The sequence below is a fragment of the Platalea leucorodia genome (genome assembly GCF_965183815.1).
Source record: "Platalea leucorodia genome assembly, chromosome: 2".
Lineage (NCBI taxonomy): Eukaryota > Metazoa > Chordata > Aves > Pelecaniformes > Threskiornithidae > Platalea > Platalea leucorodia.
In genome coordinates, this window is record NC_138824.1 from 128857654 (window position 1) to 128871450 (window position 13797).

The following is a 13797-nucleotide window of genomic DNA, read 5'->3' on the forward strand; positions in this document are numbered from 1 at the left end:
AAAAGCTTTTAAAAAAAATTAAACAAACACAACCTCACATACACAGACTCAAAAGTTATTTATTTCTCAGGTTAGCTAGCAGGAGGACTCCAGTTCACAACTACAGGAAGGGTTTCACAGCATCATCAGTTCCTCACACAAGCCTCACACCGAAGCAGCAATGTTGAAGAAGCCACACGACGCAGGATGCTTCTCTGATGGCACAGACATTTATAACTTGATGAAAAAGAATTCATTCCAGTTCTTGAAACAGCTAGTATCAGAAGAGGAAAAACTGTCACAAATGCATCTACTCGCCTTCCTACAATTACACTGGCCAAAGGTCAGCAGCTGCTGGAGGGGATGGGAGGTTCTGCCAAGCACATGCCTTCTACTCATAGCAGACCTCTGAATCTCGTCTCTCTAAAATAAGACTCCCTGACATATCTTTAGAGGTTTGGCAATTAATTATTTAGTTTTCCTTCTCAGTCCTACAAATCAGACTCTTCATATTAAGACAGCTTCATGTTTCAGGTTGAAGCATAAGAACTATCAAAGAAATACAGCACTCCATCCCTTAAGTTGTCTTTCTAAAAATATATGACTGATGAACAAAACAATGTCTACATTATGCTAAAAAATAGTCTTCATAGCACTCCTCTGGGAATGAGTACCCCAGCACAGCTTTGCTATCTGCAGCCAGAAGAAATTTATGCTGCTAACTGCTTCATAGAATACTCTTGTGGGGCCTCTGTACATCGAATTCCAGTCAACAAATTCCAGACTTAATTCTAACAAAAAAAAATGTGTTTTTGGAACTAGAAGTTGTTCCACTTTATCTTTTCACTGCCTTTCAAGCCAGAGTATCAGCTCAGTTTCTCCTTCCTACTTTTGAACAATTCTGTGGTAGCATCATGGACCATATCACATACGAACTCCCACTGCCAAGCTTTTCAAGATCTCTTTTGAGGCAATTGGGGTTTCTGATCCGATCACAGCATTTGCTTTAGTTTGTGTGTTGAGCAGACATTCTCCCCCCTTCCTTATGGCTTTTTTTCCCATTAAACACAGAATTCACCACTGTCAGGAAATGTCTCCCACTCCTAGCCCAAAGGCCCTAACTTTTTTTTGCAGGCAATTTTTTTTTTTAATTAGTAACACTGAAAGTTTTGCTCTAGTGTGCAAGGAAGAGGAGAGCATACCAGTCTTATCTCTCTGGAAGGAGCTCTCCAGATGTCCGTGGGACTTGATCACAGAGGAGAAAGCTTCTAGGCGTCTCTGAATGTTCACAGTGGCTGTTTTGACAATGTCTGCAGCAGATCCCTGAACAGTTGTATTCACAGCCTGTCGCTCTGCCTAAACAGAGATAGTCCTTCTCAAAACCCACCCAAAAAAAAAAAAATCAAATCCAACATGCCACATGTACTTCATTAAAAATAATAAACACATGGACAAATACAGGTGTAGTAAAACCTCCACATAAAAGTCTGTTTTATCTGCCTGAAAGGAAGAGACATTGTAGACTTGCTTCAGACACAAAATTCCTCCAGGTGACTGAGAAGAGCAGGATTTCCACAAATTTAAAATTAATTAATATCAAGGGTAATAACCTGCAAGAGTCACCAGCCACAAGAGGGAGAAGCATATACACATGGTAACAGTTCCATGAGGAGCAGAAAAATCTCACAGTTAATCCAAGTATCATGAGACACTTCTGCCTATCTTCAAAACCATCAGGAATGTATAACCAAAGGCAAGAAGCTGGACTTCATGGACTAATAATCTGGTCTACTGCCAGAGCACTACAGCTGTGCAAAACCACACCAGACCACACCATGACACAATGCCTTTTTTTTGTCCACACAAGCAACCTCTCTACTAATCCCCTCCTCAGACAAGAAAACTGTATTCAAAAGCTCTTCTCTCTTTGATTAGAGCTGAAATGTGTGCAAAAAGTTATGAGGAAGCTGAAATGAACGTGAACATAATTCATTAACTGGTCTTTAATATGATTTTAAAGTTGAACAGAAGGTGCATCTACAAAGCTTCACACTAAAGTATCCTTTAGATTAAATAGCCAAATCACCTAAAAAAAAGTTTTTTCAAAGTCTCCTTGTTTCCCTTTCAACTACTTTGCATACAAATTCTCCCACCTCCTCCCTTTTCCACTATAGTCTTTTAATTCCACACGACCTGATCCAGCTTCCTAGTGAGAGGTATAATGCTTCCTCCCCACAGAAATGCACCAACATCTCCCCAGGGAGTCAATTCACTCTTACTGAAGTAGAGTCTATGACAGATGGGTCCAAAATGACCTTGAAAAAAAATAATGCCAGTGCAAAGGAGCATATTAAGTAAATATTTATCTAACAAGTTTGAGCAATTTTCCGTTGAGGGGAAATAAGAAAATGAAAAAATACCCAAAAATACAGGACTTAAATGCCCTTTCTTGTTGAAGTGCTGACAGCATATAACAGACAAAGACTGCTGAGTGGGAGCAACTCGGCCTGAAGAGTTAAAGCACATCACTGTGTGGAGGCTTTTTAAAATCCTGTCCACTTATTTCAATAAATTACTCACTCCAGTTCCAACACGGGAGTTCTGAAGTGAGGTTAGCACAGTGATGACAGCTGTACACCCAGTCACAGAAGACTTACGTCAAGCAGACCATGACAAAAGCTCTGTTACTCAGAGAACAACTGAGGGAACAATGAACTAAGTGAGAAGTGGAAGGTCATGACCAAGATGGCTCATAGAGCCTGTAAAACTGTAGATACGGATATGCAAAGAAATCTAATACTTTAAAAAAGAAAAAAGAAACTGCACTCAACATACATGAGCTTTACTGTAGGGGTTTGGATCTTTGATAGCTGGCAGGTATCTCCGTCTTCCCAGGATGGTCTGCACAAACCCATCTCTCCTGCAGCTCCTCACTGTCTCCCTCAAGAATTTCTGAATCCCTGTGAAAGGAAAGAGAAAGTTTTCCCTAATACAGCTGATGTTCCAGGTTGACTTCTCACTGGGGTCACTGAAAGTGGTCTGGGACACCCAAGCAGCACAAAGGTAATTCTTTAAATTTCCGAGACCCTGCCAGTGTACAAGGGCATATGATCACTCACTCAGCCTATTCGCAGCTCTGCTGGGAAACCTATTAAGACTTCTGAAGTGGAAAAGAGTGCGTAGTGTCAGGATATCTGGCTATGCACAAGGAGGTAGGAAGTCCATCCTGCACAGCGCCCAGGCAGAGAGGACCATACATGTATTATTGACAATGGTGAGGTCGGGACCTGGACCAGCACTGGAAAGACAAGTAGTAGGAAGGGACTAAGTTGAAAGCAGAAGTCAGAGCCCTTGATGCCTCAGGCTGCCTGACTTCAGACTCTGTCACTTCAGATTCTACTATGAAAGAAATTCACCCACCTGCACTTTGCAAGGGGAGGAGTGAATCCACCGAGGATGTTAAAAAGAAACTTAGGTCAAAGAAAGGTGAGACAGGGAAGAGTCCCTTTCACTGCAAGTTCAGGTAACAACTGCACTAAAGTGGAAAAAGTTAACTTCAGACAGTTTCTTTCCAAGGTTTGCAAAATATATAACGTAAACGGAGCTACTCAGGATCAAGACTGACAGCATTAGTCAATTCATTAGGTATGTAATTTAGCGTGTCAGCCTGCCAATACATATAAGTGAAAATTCATAAGAATTGAAGTTACAATATAAGGTACATTGCAGAGTTTGTATGTATGCACGTGTACCAAGCGGGAGGAAGCAGGAAGTAATTTCTAATGGTCATGAAGGAGACGCTATCCAGAAATTACTGGAGACTAAACAGACTCTTAATAGGACACCATTTCTCAGCATCTGTCTCCTAAAGAAACAAATCCTGAATCTTCAGAATATAATTTCCCAGCTCATTTCCAAGTTTTATGATTAGAGCTAGCTGTCTGTCATCCCATTTGCCCTCCATTCATTTTCTGATTGCAGCTCTACTCTTTCTATAGCTTTCCTAAAAATTAACATGCTTCTTAGAAATGCAACAATGTCTTTTCACAAAACATGGGAGAGCTGCTCTGAGCAGCTGGATAAAAATGTAAGGGTTATATGCAAAACAGTTTAAAACTCAATGAAAGCAGAAGACAAGAACAGAAGAGACAAATGGATATATTTAAAAATTAGAAGAAGTGTGGTCTAAAGTTGTATTGCATATACTTTAAAGCTATGTGTTTTAATAAGGAAAAGAGTATTTCTTATTCAGAAAGTTAAGAGCTTTAAAATGAATCCCCAGGGCTTATTAATTAATTAAAAACCCAACAAAATAATTCATGTAATAAGCAAACAACAAGGTCCTAAAGATGAATAAAACCAGAGTGTAGAGTAAAACATTATGAAGTACCAAACTGCTGTGTTCATGCACTGGGCTTTTTCAAAATGAAAAGCTTTTTCAAGAGAGACAGGAGTAGTAGAGGCCTGAGACAACTTTAGGATTTGAAGAGACATGGACAGAAGGGATTAAAAACAACAACCACCACCGCCACACAGCTCCCAAACAGCCATATCCGAACCTGTGTATCTTGATTTGAAGGATTCAATGTAATTGGCAGCTTCATTTTCATCAATCCCCATCTGCTCGCCTAAAGATTTTGCTCCTATTCCATAGATGATTCCATAGCAAATCTGCCAGAGGACAGCGTGAAGAACCACAACCATATGGTAAGCCATGCAGAGAAAGCAGAGACAGAACAAAATGTGATTCACTGGAAGACAAGTGTACGGAACGAGAACAAGCATTCAAGAAGAGAGACTACCTCGGCCATTCATGCTGCTTTTCTCCACCCTCACCCCCCAAAACCCAGACAGCTCCAGTTGAAATGTAGTGAGAGTGGGATGACATACAAAGCAACTGCTGAACAATTGTGGCCGAACCCAAACAGAAAACCATGCTATTGTGACTCCCTGATGTTCTGAACACTGAACCTTCCTGCCCAGAAAGCTGCTGCTTAATTCTTTTTCCTAAAAATTACCTGTTTAGCTTGTTGCCTGGTCCTGTCTCCAACAGCTTCAGGATCAATCATTTTCCATTCTGCTGCAATGCTCTTAAAGACATCAGTACCCCCGTTCAAGGCTTGAATGAGTCGACAGTCACAAGACAAATGAGCAAGGATCCTCAGTTCAAGCTGAGAGTAATCAGCAGCCAAGATTAAGCCACCTGAAGTCAACAAGGTAGCAGAAATCGTTATTTCATAAATTACTCCAACAACATTCCAACCAGCATTCCATCAAGAAGGACTGAAGTTGTCCTTGGACCTTCTGCTCTGAAAGTTTTCCACAGCCATTTCTATGCAACCTCAGTCTCCGTTTTCTTGCAAATACCTTTGGGGGTTGATTCTGCCACTGCTGAAAGTTGTGCCAATAAACAGTAGGAATTAAATCAGACAAATTCTTGCCTGTTTTCCAATGCCCAGGCCTGCTTGCTTTCCATCCAGCCCCTACATCTAGAATCCATCAAAAACACAGAGAGGTATCTGTCCAGGTGTCTGTGTAAACGCTTAGCACCTGACAGGCATGATCGGCATAGAGATCAGAGCAGCAGACTTGTACTGAGCCAGGGCAGGCAACGTGAGAACTGACATTTGGATAGAAATAACGCTAGATAGAGTGCAATTTGTGTATTAAGATCTGCCTCAGTATAGCTCTTTAAAAAATACGTATTCTTAAAGAGAAAATGAAGGTGTGAACACTTGAATTATAACATCTGAATACTTTCCCCAGTTGAAACGCTCTCCTTTACAGTCTTGTGAATAATTTTGAGGGCATGCTAACTACTGCATTAGTTTTCCAAGTAGGCTGCTCAGTCAGATATATACTGTCATCAATTCTCAGCTCTTCATTAGATCTAGGATTTTTTGTTAACTATATTCGTAACAATTAGCTGGCACAGAGCAGGATCTGGGCATTACCTGGGAACGGAACAAAGGCATGCCTCATGCTAACAGAAAATGGTATTCCTCTTTCTTCGGGTCTGTCTTCAGTCTGAACCTTTAGGCCATCAGGCAAAATACTGGAACGCTTTCTACATCTGTGGAGACAAAGAATGACTGTTCTTCACTAATTTCTAAAACACTTAAAGATGCATAATCATTTTTGCCACAAAGAATCAGTGAAAACAAGTGAGACAGTAGCCTCTAGTCCACTCTTCTGGATAATCCATACCTAAATTCAGCCATGGGGGAACTGGACAGAGGACAGAATAACGTGCACCTGAAGGGATTTACTGACTCTGAACAGATTTAGGGATAAATCTTCCTAGTACATTCAGGGTTTAGTCTAGAAATTGGATAATTCCACTCCAAAACAGTTAAGATGAAAGGCCCCAGATCTGTGATGGGTGCATTCCAGAAAGACAGCAAAGGAGTCCTACAGGAATCCTAAAAATTCAACGAATGCCAAGTCTTCTCTCAATATCATGCTCATATGCAGAGTGGCTACGCCAGCCCATAACTAGTAGGGACAGAAAAGGTTTCCCCCACATCAGCCTCATGACTGCACATGTGCGTGCGTGTGCACACAAACACACACACAAGTAAGCCTGTAAAAGCGGAGCACAAATTGCAGAAGACATGCTCATAAAACACTGCACGTTTCCTCTCTACAGACTGAGCAAAAAATTGCCTCAAAGCAAACAGATTTTCTTTTTCCAGAAGGCCAGAAGTTTACAGTGGCACCAGATGCTCTGCAACCTCTCCGGGCTTGCTTAGCTCTCCTGTCCCACCAAGTCACTTGTAGCTGCAGATGGAAGTGTATCCATTGGTGCACCCCCTGAACAGTGCACAGCTGTGACACCCTTCACACCTCCTACTCCCATCAGCACCAGTTTACCAGCCAGCCCGTTGGGTTCTTCACTGGTAGTGCAGCCAAAGGCCTTTACAAGCCCTTGATGTCTGGGTCAGGGATCTGAGTAATTTCTTTGTCAGAATGAAAAGGTATCTCTGAGATCAAGGCTAGTTTCAGCAAAGCAAGGCATGAAAAAGACATCATGAGCTTGTCCCTTGTGCACTCCCTTTTCTTCTTATACCTTTTCATTTCAGGGATGGTAGGGATCAAGGAGATGAAAGATAGCACAAAAATCACAGAAATAAATTTTCAAAAGAAATAGAGGTGATGGACAGCATATGGGAACTGTAGAGAATCACACTGTCCAGCAGAAGTTCCCAATTCAGTTGAACGAGTAAGGGCTTTATACCATGATCTAATGTAGCTACACTCATTTGGTCAGAAGCTTCTTCCAACAAGAGGAAGGAGTAGTAATGGTAATTACTAAGATAAAAGACGGTTTGGACCAAAGTTTGGAAGGCCTGTCAGACTTAGGCTGCATGATAGCTTCTTTTGTGCCAGCAGTCATTTCTGTGCCTTTAGGATTGCCCATCTTCCTAACACAGTGGCTGCTTAACTAAAGAACGTAGTCTCAAAAGTCAGCCTGATGAGCTGACCTCTCTCAAAGTTCAGCATGCACTCCATTCCTTTGATGGGCTCTTTCTCTATAGGGAAGACTCTTAAGAACACAGCCCATTCTCCAACTGTCCTGCAAAGCTGCTGCAAGCCTGAGCACTGACAGAGCTATTTCTCAGAACGACATTTCTGCCTCCATGGCTAGGCCTGGTTCTTCTCCTGAAGAGCGATGGACAAGATCTTGCTACTCCTGGGCTCTCTTCCCATGACCTACTTCAAGGCGCAAGGATGTTAAAGACACATGGTGGTAGAAAAAGACAGATAGAAGGGCCAAAAAATTTCTGAAAGTTCTCACATCTTGCTATGGGAAAAAAGATGATAAAAGTCACTCAGGTGACATAAGAGGGACAATAACCTGAATAGAAACTGAAAGGACAGAAAACCACCACCAAGTATGAAGCCCCAAAGCTCACAAGCTAGCTGCTAAAAGATCCACCTTGATATTTCACTAGACTTCCACACAACTGTTTAGGCATTGGCATCTAATGCTGTCAAAATAGGGTGTTTGGTTAACAGAAACCAGATTTAGAAATCTTTTTCTGCTACCTGGTAGCTTTTGCAGGATCATTATCACAAATGAAATTATTAACAAAAATGTAAAATATGTTCACCCATGTTCCCTTACACAGGGAGCTGCACAGCATAAACCAGATGAACTTTCTTCTACTTCTTCCACAATATCCTATCTTCTTTCAGAGCAGCTCTTAGAAAGCCAAACCAGATCTTCTTCACAAAAGAACTTCAGTTTAGTTACTTTTCACACTCAGGCTTTTCATCCAACAGTTGGGAGCACAATGCTAATCTCATTGTAGGGTTTCATAAAGAATTTCAAAAAGCAAGTGGCTACATGGAGCCACGTGCTGTTAGTAGTATTAGGTCTTTCATGTGTCACTGATTTTTAGGTATTTATTCCCCTGAAACTGTAAGAAAAACACTGAGTAACAAGTCATACTGGCATGACAGCAGCCACAGGTGAAGTCAGAAAAATTTGACAACTCAACCACATTAAGATCAGAAGAGTAGGCAGAAGCTTTGCCAAGATCCTCCTACCTGCCCCCAGAAACAGCACGACAATTAACATTTCCATGGGCTCGGGAGGGTGGGCTTTCTTCAACGACAGTTGGCATTTCAATCTCAAAATCTCTTGGCACGTTCTGGATGTTTGGCTCTGTGAAGGTTATTCGACCTGAGAAGGAAGACAAGGCAGAACTAAGTAAGGGTCCAAAAGGAGTCTCCTTAACTTAACACAGCTGAACACACATCTGCATCTTCAAAAAACAAGGGGCAGGAGGGTGCGACAGGACATGACCACTTAGAAAACTGAAGAAAAGGAAAAATAATTTGTGTTGAATGGGTTTGAGATGGTTCCCCTGCAACATTTCTGTATCACTAATAAGAAACTCCCAAATCCAGAACCTGTTTTAGGGTCAGAGATTTACATGCTAATATGTGCAATAAATGAATAAGACTGCTCGGTGAACACAAAAGCTATTTTAATACACCTAGACTTTTAGGGCAGATTCCTGTGAAATAGGTGTTTCAGTATTTTAATTTGGTTGAAATAGAGAACAGGCTTGATTTCCTATCTTCTCCCCATAGAAAATCTGCCCACACACACACATACACACACACACAAAAAAAAAAAAACAGTAAGAAGTGAGGATTTAGCACGCATTTCTTTACCTGTAGCTGTGTGAGTCTGTGACACTGGATATATCCTTTCCATTCCCAGCGCAGAATTCAATCGCTTTTCCCTCTGTAGTGGAAACACCACTTTAGTAATGGCATTGTTGATCCTCCTCCATTCCAGTATCAGCCCTGGCAATGGGTGAAGTGTCTTTAATTTCTCCAAAACATCCTTGTGGGGAGAAAAGGGCACAACTATAATTAACTGCCTTAAAAGCTTTATAAATGAAGTTTTTGCAGTTCTGCAGGAAAAAGTGACTCCTTCACCCACAGTAAGCTTCCAGTGTCACTGCCTTAAAATTGAACAGATACCCCCTCCAGTTATAGCACCTAGACCTGGGCGATCAAAGCCCCATGAGACACAGCTGCAGTTTTATTACACACAAGGTGGCGATCACTTCTCTTTGGGCTTTTGCATCCTCATCACCACTTGCAGTCTGCACCAACCAATAAATCACCTGAAATGATCAAATAAAGCATCACTTGCCATAGATCCCCTACGTTGTCTCCTCTTGCCCAGCATTATTGCTCCTCCTCTGTCTTGTTGCATATTTTTCTCCCTGCTCTCTCCTATCCGTACACTAGGAACACATAAAATGAAGTCCTTGACCATGCTCCTTGAAAGACAAAGTTGATCACTAGCAATCAAATCCTTTCAGTTAAATCAGAAACATGAAGGGACTAACAAGAATTTCGAAAGACAGTGGCATGCAAACATTTCTCAAAATAGTAGTTTTTTGTATGCAGCAGACAGCTGCAGTCTCATCCCTCCATGTCGCAAAAGGAGAAAATCCTCACTTTGCTTCTTGCTCCCTGCTCTGCCACCACCACTGCACTCAATTCTTCACTGCCACTTGAGTTTCAGAAATCAATACTTGTCTTCCAAGCACTCACTACACTCAACAAGGGGAAACTAAGAAAACAACACAGATTAATGAGTCCTGAAAACAGGGAACATATATATCTGCTAATATTACTTGTCTGGCAAGAGCACCCGTTAGCCTGCAGCAGTTGGTATTAATGCAGCTCCACAATATTTATCAACTGGCAAGCATGTCAATAGCCTTCACATATATACAAGCTTCTGATATAAAAAATTTGATAAGCCATCAGATCTGCCATTCTGAAGACAAATTCTCTGAAGCACAAAATACAGATATGGTAGTACCAGACCGAGAAAATATTGTATTTAACCACCGTGGTATTTAAGTATCTTTCAAGCTGATGTTGAAAAATTCTTCTACTATTGGCTTTACAAAATTATTGTGCTATTTTGGTCTTACACACAGTTTGGGAAATCAAATTCTGCCCAATTTATTCTCATTGAAGCCTGCTATTTATAGTCATGGCCTCACTACACTCAGGCTTTAGGAGAGGAGGAGGAGTTAATAACTGCTAACAGAGAAGACAGAATCCAGTATGAATTTCCAGTGGTAACGAGAGGAGCAAAAGGCAGTTAAAATTTACTTTCATTTAAGTCAGCATACCTAACTCCAATGGGTCCAAGCAGAAGATGTGTGAAGTAAGAGGGAGTTAGTTATTTTTACAGTCACTTTCAGACTACAGCCAGACTTTACTGTACCTTGGTTGTACTGAACTGCTTGCTCAGCCTAACCCTGTTTCCTTTAGCAGTTGCTCTTCTGGTATAACCCAGAGTTTTCTTGTTCCCTTGAACTTTCACATCTCCATTTTGCGGCAGCTTCAGCTCCAGGAACAAAACCTGAAAAAGGCAGCATTTCAAGTCAGTTCCTGCATGCTGCTCCTGCGGGAAGACAAAAAGCGACTGAGCACTTAAACAGCTTGTTCCAACCAAAGGAGAGTATGAATGCTTCAGGTAATTAAAAAGCTGATTAAAGATCTCTGCTATCAAAGTCATCCCTCCTCACTTTAATTAACTACAAAATGCAATCTAAAAATCTCATTTTCTAAACACTGTAAGTTTGAGTTCAGAGGTATGTTCTTAGAAAAGGTAATTAACTCCATCCAATAAGTGAGGTTACTGCTGACAGTCAACTGTAATAAAACGTGATGTTAAAACGACTACAAGTGAGAAGAACATTGGTGAAAAAAAGCGTTAGCAGGGAGCAGGCTTCAGAGCAACATGAATGACACAGAAGGAGGTGGTCACAAATACCTTTTATAGAATAGCCAGAATGTTAAGTTTTTCTAAAAAATTGCCAAGAACTGGAAAATGACTGGTATATGCTCACTTGTTGACAGATACAACACAGCTCTTCATTTTTCATTCTGTGTTTCTATGTAGCATTACACACTACTGAACAGCTATTCCATTTCATTTCACAGTTGGCAAAAGGGAACAGAAACTTCTCTCTCACACATTTATGTAGCACAAAAGTTTTACTGACACAAAATTAAAAGGGTGAAGCTCTACTAACCTATATAAGATACTTTACATGATTCCTAACAAAATTTCCACATGAGAAACAAGCTTCTGTAGTTGAGAGAACAGCATCTCGGAAAAAATTTTCCTTCCCCTTTTTCATGATGCAGTGAAATTGGAGTCGAGCATTATTTCAGGAGCTCTAACTCAGACTACTGTTGCTGAGCAAAACTTCTGCATTTGCAACAAAGGAAGACTATTTCTGTGGAACTTCTTTTAGTGCTGGCTGAAAATGGCTTGCAAATTTTGACTACTTCCATATAAAGTATAGCCCCTCGTCAAGAAACTAGTATATAGAGAAGAAATAAATGGGATAAAAAGCATGCACAGCAATTATAATCTATTCCTATGATTCCATGTAACATACATTATAGTAAAGTTCTTCAGGAACAGAAGTATTGCAAATTTACATAGAAATCTGTTTCTTAGGCTTCAAAAAAAATCTGTTCTATACAGGTTCTTAAAAACAGACAGTAGTTAATTCAAAGCTTTTAAAGCAAGGGGAACAATGCAACTTATTCAGTACAACTATTCTTAGACTCTGACTACATACCACATCACATCTCGTGTGTAGAATACTGGTATTGCAAAAAACCTTCTCTAGTCCCACATCATTCATCCAAAATGTTCCAAAAGCCATTTAATTGGCAGATCATCTCATGCACCATGAGAAGCCAAGGTCCTATACACACAACATGCTTATTTCCACTTGATTTTTATTTCCAACATGCTTACTTCCACTTCTACCTTCTTTATTTCTGCTGAAGTTAGCAGAAATCAGAATGATCAGTAACAAGCATGAGACGCACAGCACCTTACAGGCAGCAAGCGCATAATAAGCATAAAGACAAATCAACTCTGAGCAGAGTTCAATTTGCGTTTTGTGTTTTCTTCACATACATTCTGCCCAAGAAGGTTTTTTTCTTAAGTCTAAGCAAAAGGCTTTTGAGGGTAACTTCTGAGAAAGTTCCTCCCCTCCCACCCTAACCCTCACATACCTCTGCAATGTCATCAGGGCTGGTCAAGGAGAAGCTGTGGCCTGCCAGCTGATACGCCTTGGTCTCAATCTCGCTCAGTTTAGCTTGCATGACCTGTTTCTGGGTTTCATATGCTGTTGTGCTAAAACCAATGCCATTCAGCTCCAGCAGAGCCAAGCAATAATGGGTGGGCATCTCCACTTTAGAAAATACTTCTGTAGTAAGTAAAAATCCCAAGAAAATCTTTTATAACCTCAAAAACAGATCAACTAGATCAACAGATTCATTAAAAAAAAAACCCTGGGGAATTCCCAGTTTTTAAAATCCTTAATGTCCTGACACACTGAAATCTTTTAATATAGATCTAGTTTAAATACTTTTGTTTCTGGAATATTTTATAGTAAGAAATATTTCATAATAAGAAGTATTCCAGAACTTTTTATCACAAAAGTATTCAACAGAATAACAACTTCTGTCAATTTTTTTTTTCTAAGAAATACACATTTCTTTGTATATCAACATTTTATAAACCACAGACATGCTTAATGAAAAGCTTTCTAACTTGATACACTTCCATTCCACCACCCACATCTTTTAAAAATGCTCTAAGGTTTAGTTGTCATGATCATAAATAAACTTGCAATAATAGACTTCAGTGAGACTGGACCTTAATCTTAGGCTTTGGATAAAATTTAGGGGAAACAGTTGTAAAGCTTACCAATAGGTATGTGCTTTTGGGGCTTTTTTTGTTTGCTTGTTTTTAAAGAGAGACAAGCACTCAGCAAATATTAGTGCAAACATACCGGATCATTCACTATGGGATCACAAAAGTTTCATGGACACAACACATACGTGGCAGACAATGCTACACTGGCAGGTCAAAGAGCAAATCTCCTTCAGAAAACATCTGAGGAAATGCAAAAGCTTTTGAAAATGTTCATGAGAAACCACAGACAAACTCACAAGCCCCCTCAGAATGTACAGGAGGGAGGTAAAGATCTGCTTGATTCAGAGACTTAAAATAGACTCTGCTATTGCCTTAATCAATGGAACTGGTGGATATTTGGGATATAGAAGTTGTATTTTAATTTAAAATTTAATTTAATCTTTTGACAAAACAGATGTACTTCCAAGGGAAGTTCTCTCTTTTCTTTTAACAAATCAGCATTTTGCCACAGAATATACTTAAATAAGAACTTCCAAATCTCCTCACTTCTCCACCGATCATTCAGCTTGTGGTAACACAGCTAC

The 13797-nt window shown here is 40.3% G+C and overlaps 1 protein-coding gene across 9 annotated transcripts in view; it reads right to left on the reverse strand.

The window, feature by feature from the left end:
• The window catches only part of POLQ (DNA polymerase theta), a 63636-nt gene that overhangs the window by 10548 nt on the left and 39291 nt on the right, over nucleotides 1-13797 (reverse strand). For 7 of the 9 annotated variants that reach the window (XR_014230373.1, XR_014230374.1, XR_014230375.1 and 4 more), the window contains 9 exons: nucleotides 12568-12761; nucleotides 10751-10888; nucleotides 9166-9340; nucleotides 8533-8668; nucleotides 5934-6052; nucleotides 4998-5182; nucleotides 4539-4650; nucleotides 2815-2939; nucleotides 1182-1335 (listed from right to left, as the gene is read on the reverse strand). Coding sequence is in view for 3 of the 9 variants with exons in the window: in XM_082331818.1 (XP_082187944.1) it covers nucleotides 1182-1335; nucleotides 2815-2939; nucleotides 4539-4650; nucleotides 4998-5182; nucleotides 5934-6052; nucleotides 8533-8668; nucleotides 9166-9340; nucleotides 10751-10888; nucleotides 12568-12761 (1338 nt within the window). In the remaining 6 variants the exon portion in view is untranslated. Of the gene's footprint in view, nucleotides 1-1181; nucleotides 1336-2814; nucleotides 2940-4538; nucleotides 4651-4997; nucleotides 5183-5933; nucleotides 6053-8532; nucleotides 8669-9165; nucleotides 9341-10750; nucleotides 10889-12567; nucleotides 12762-13797 lie in introns of those variants that run through there. The other 2 variants (XM_082331819.1, XM_082331820.1) reach the window with 2 other exon arrangements.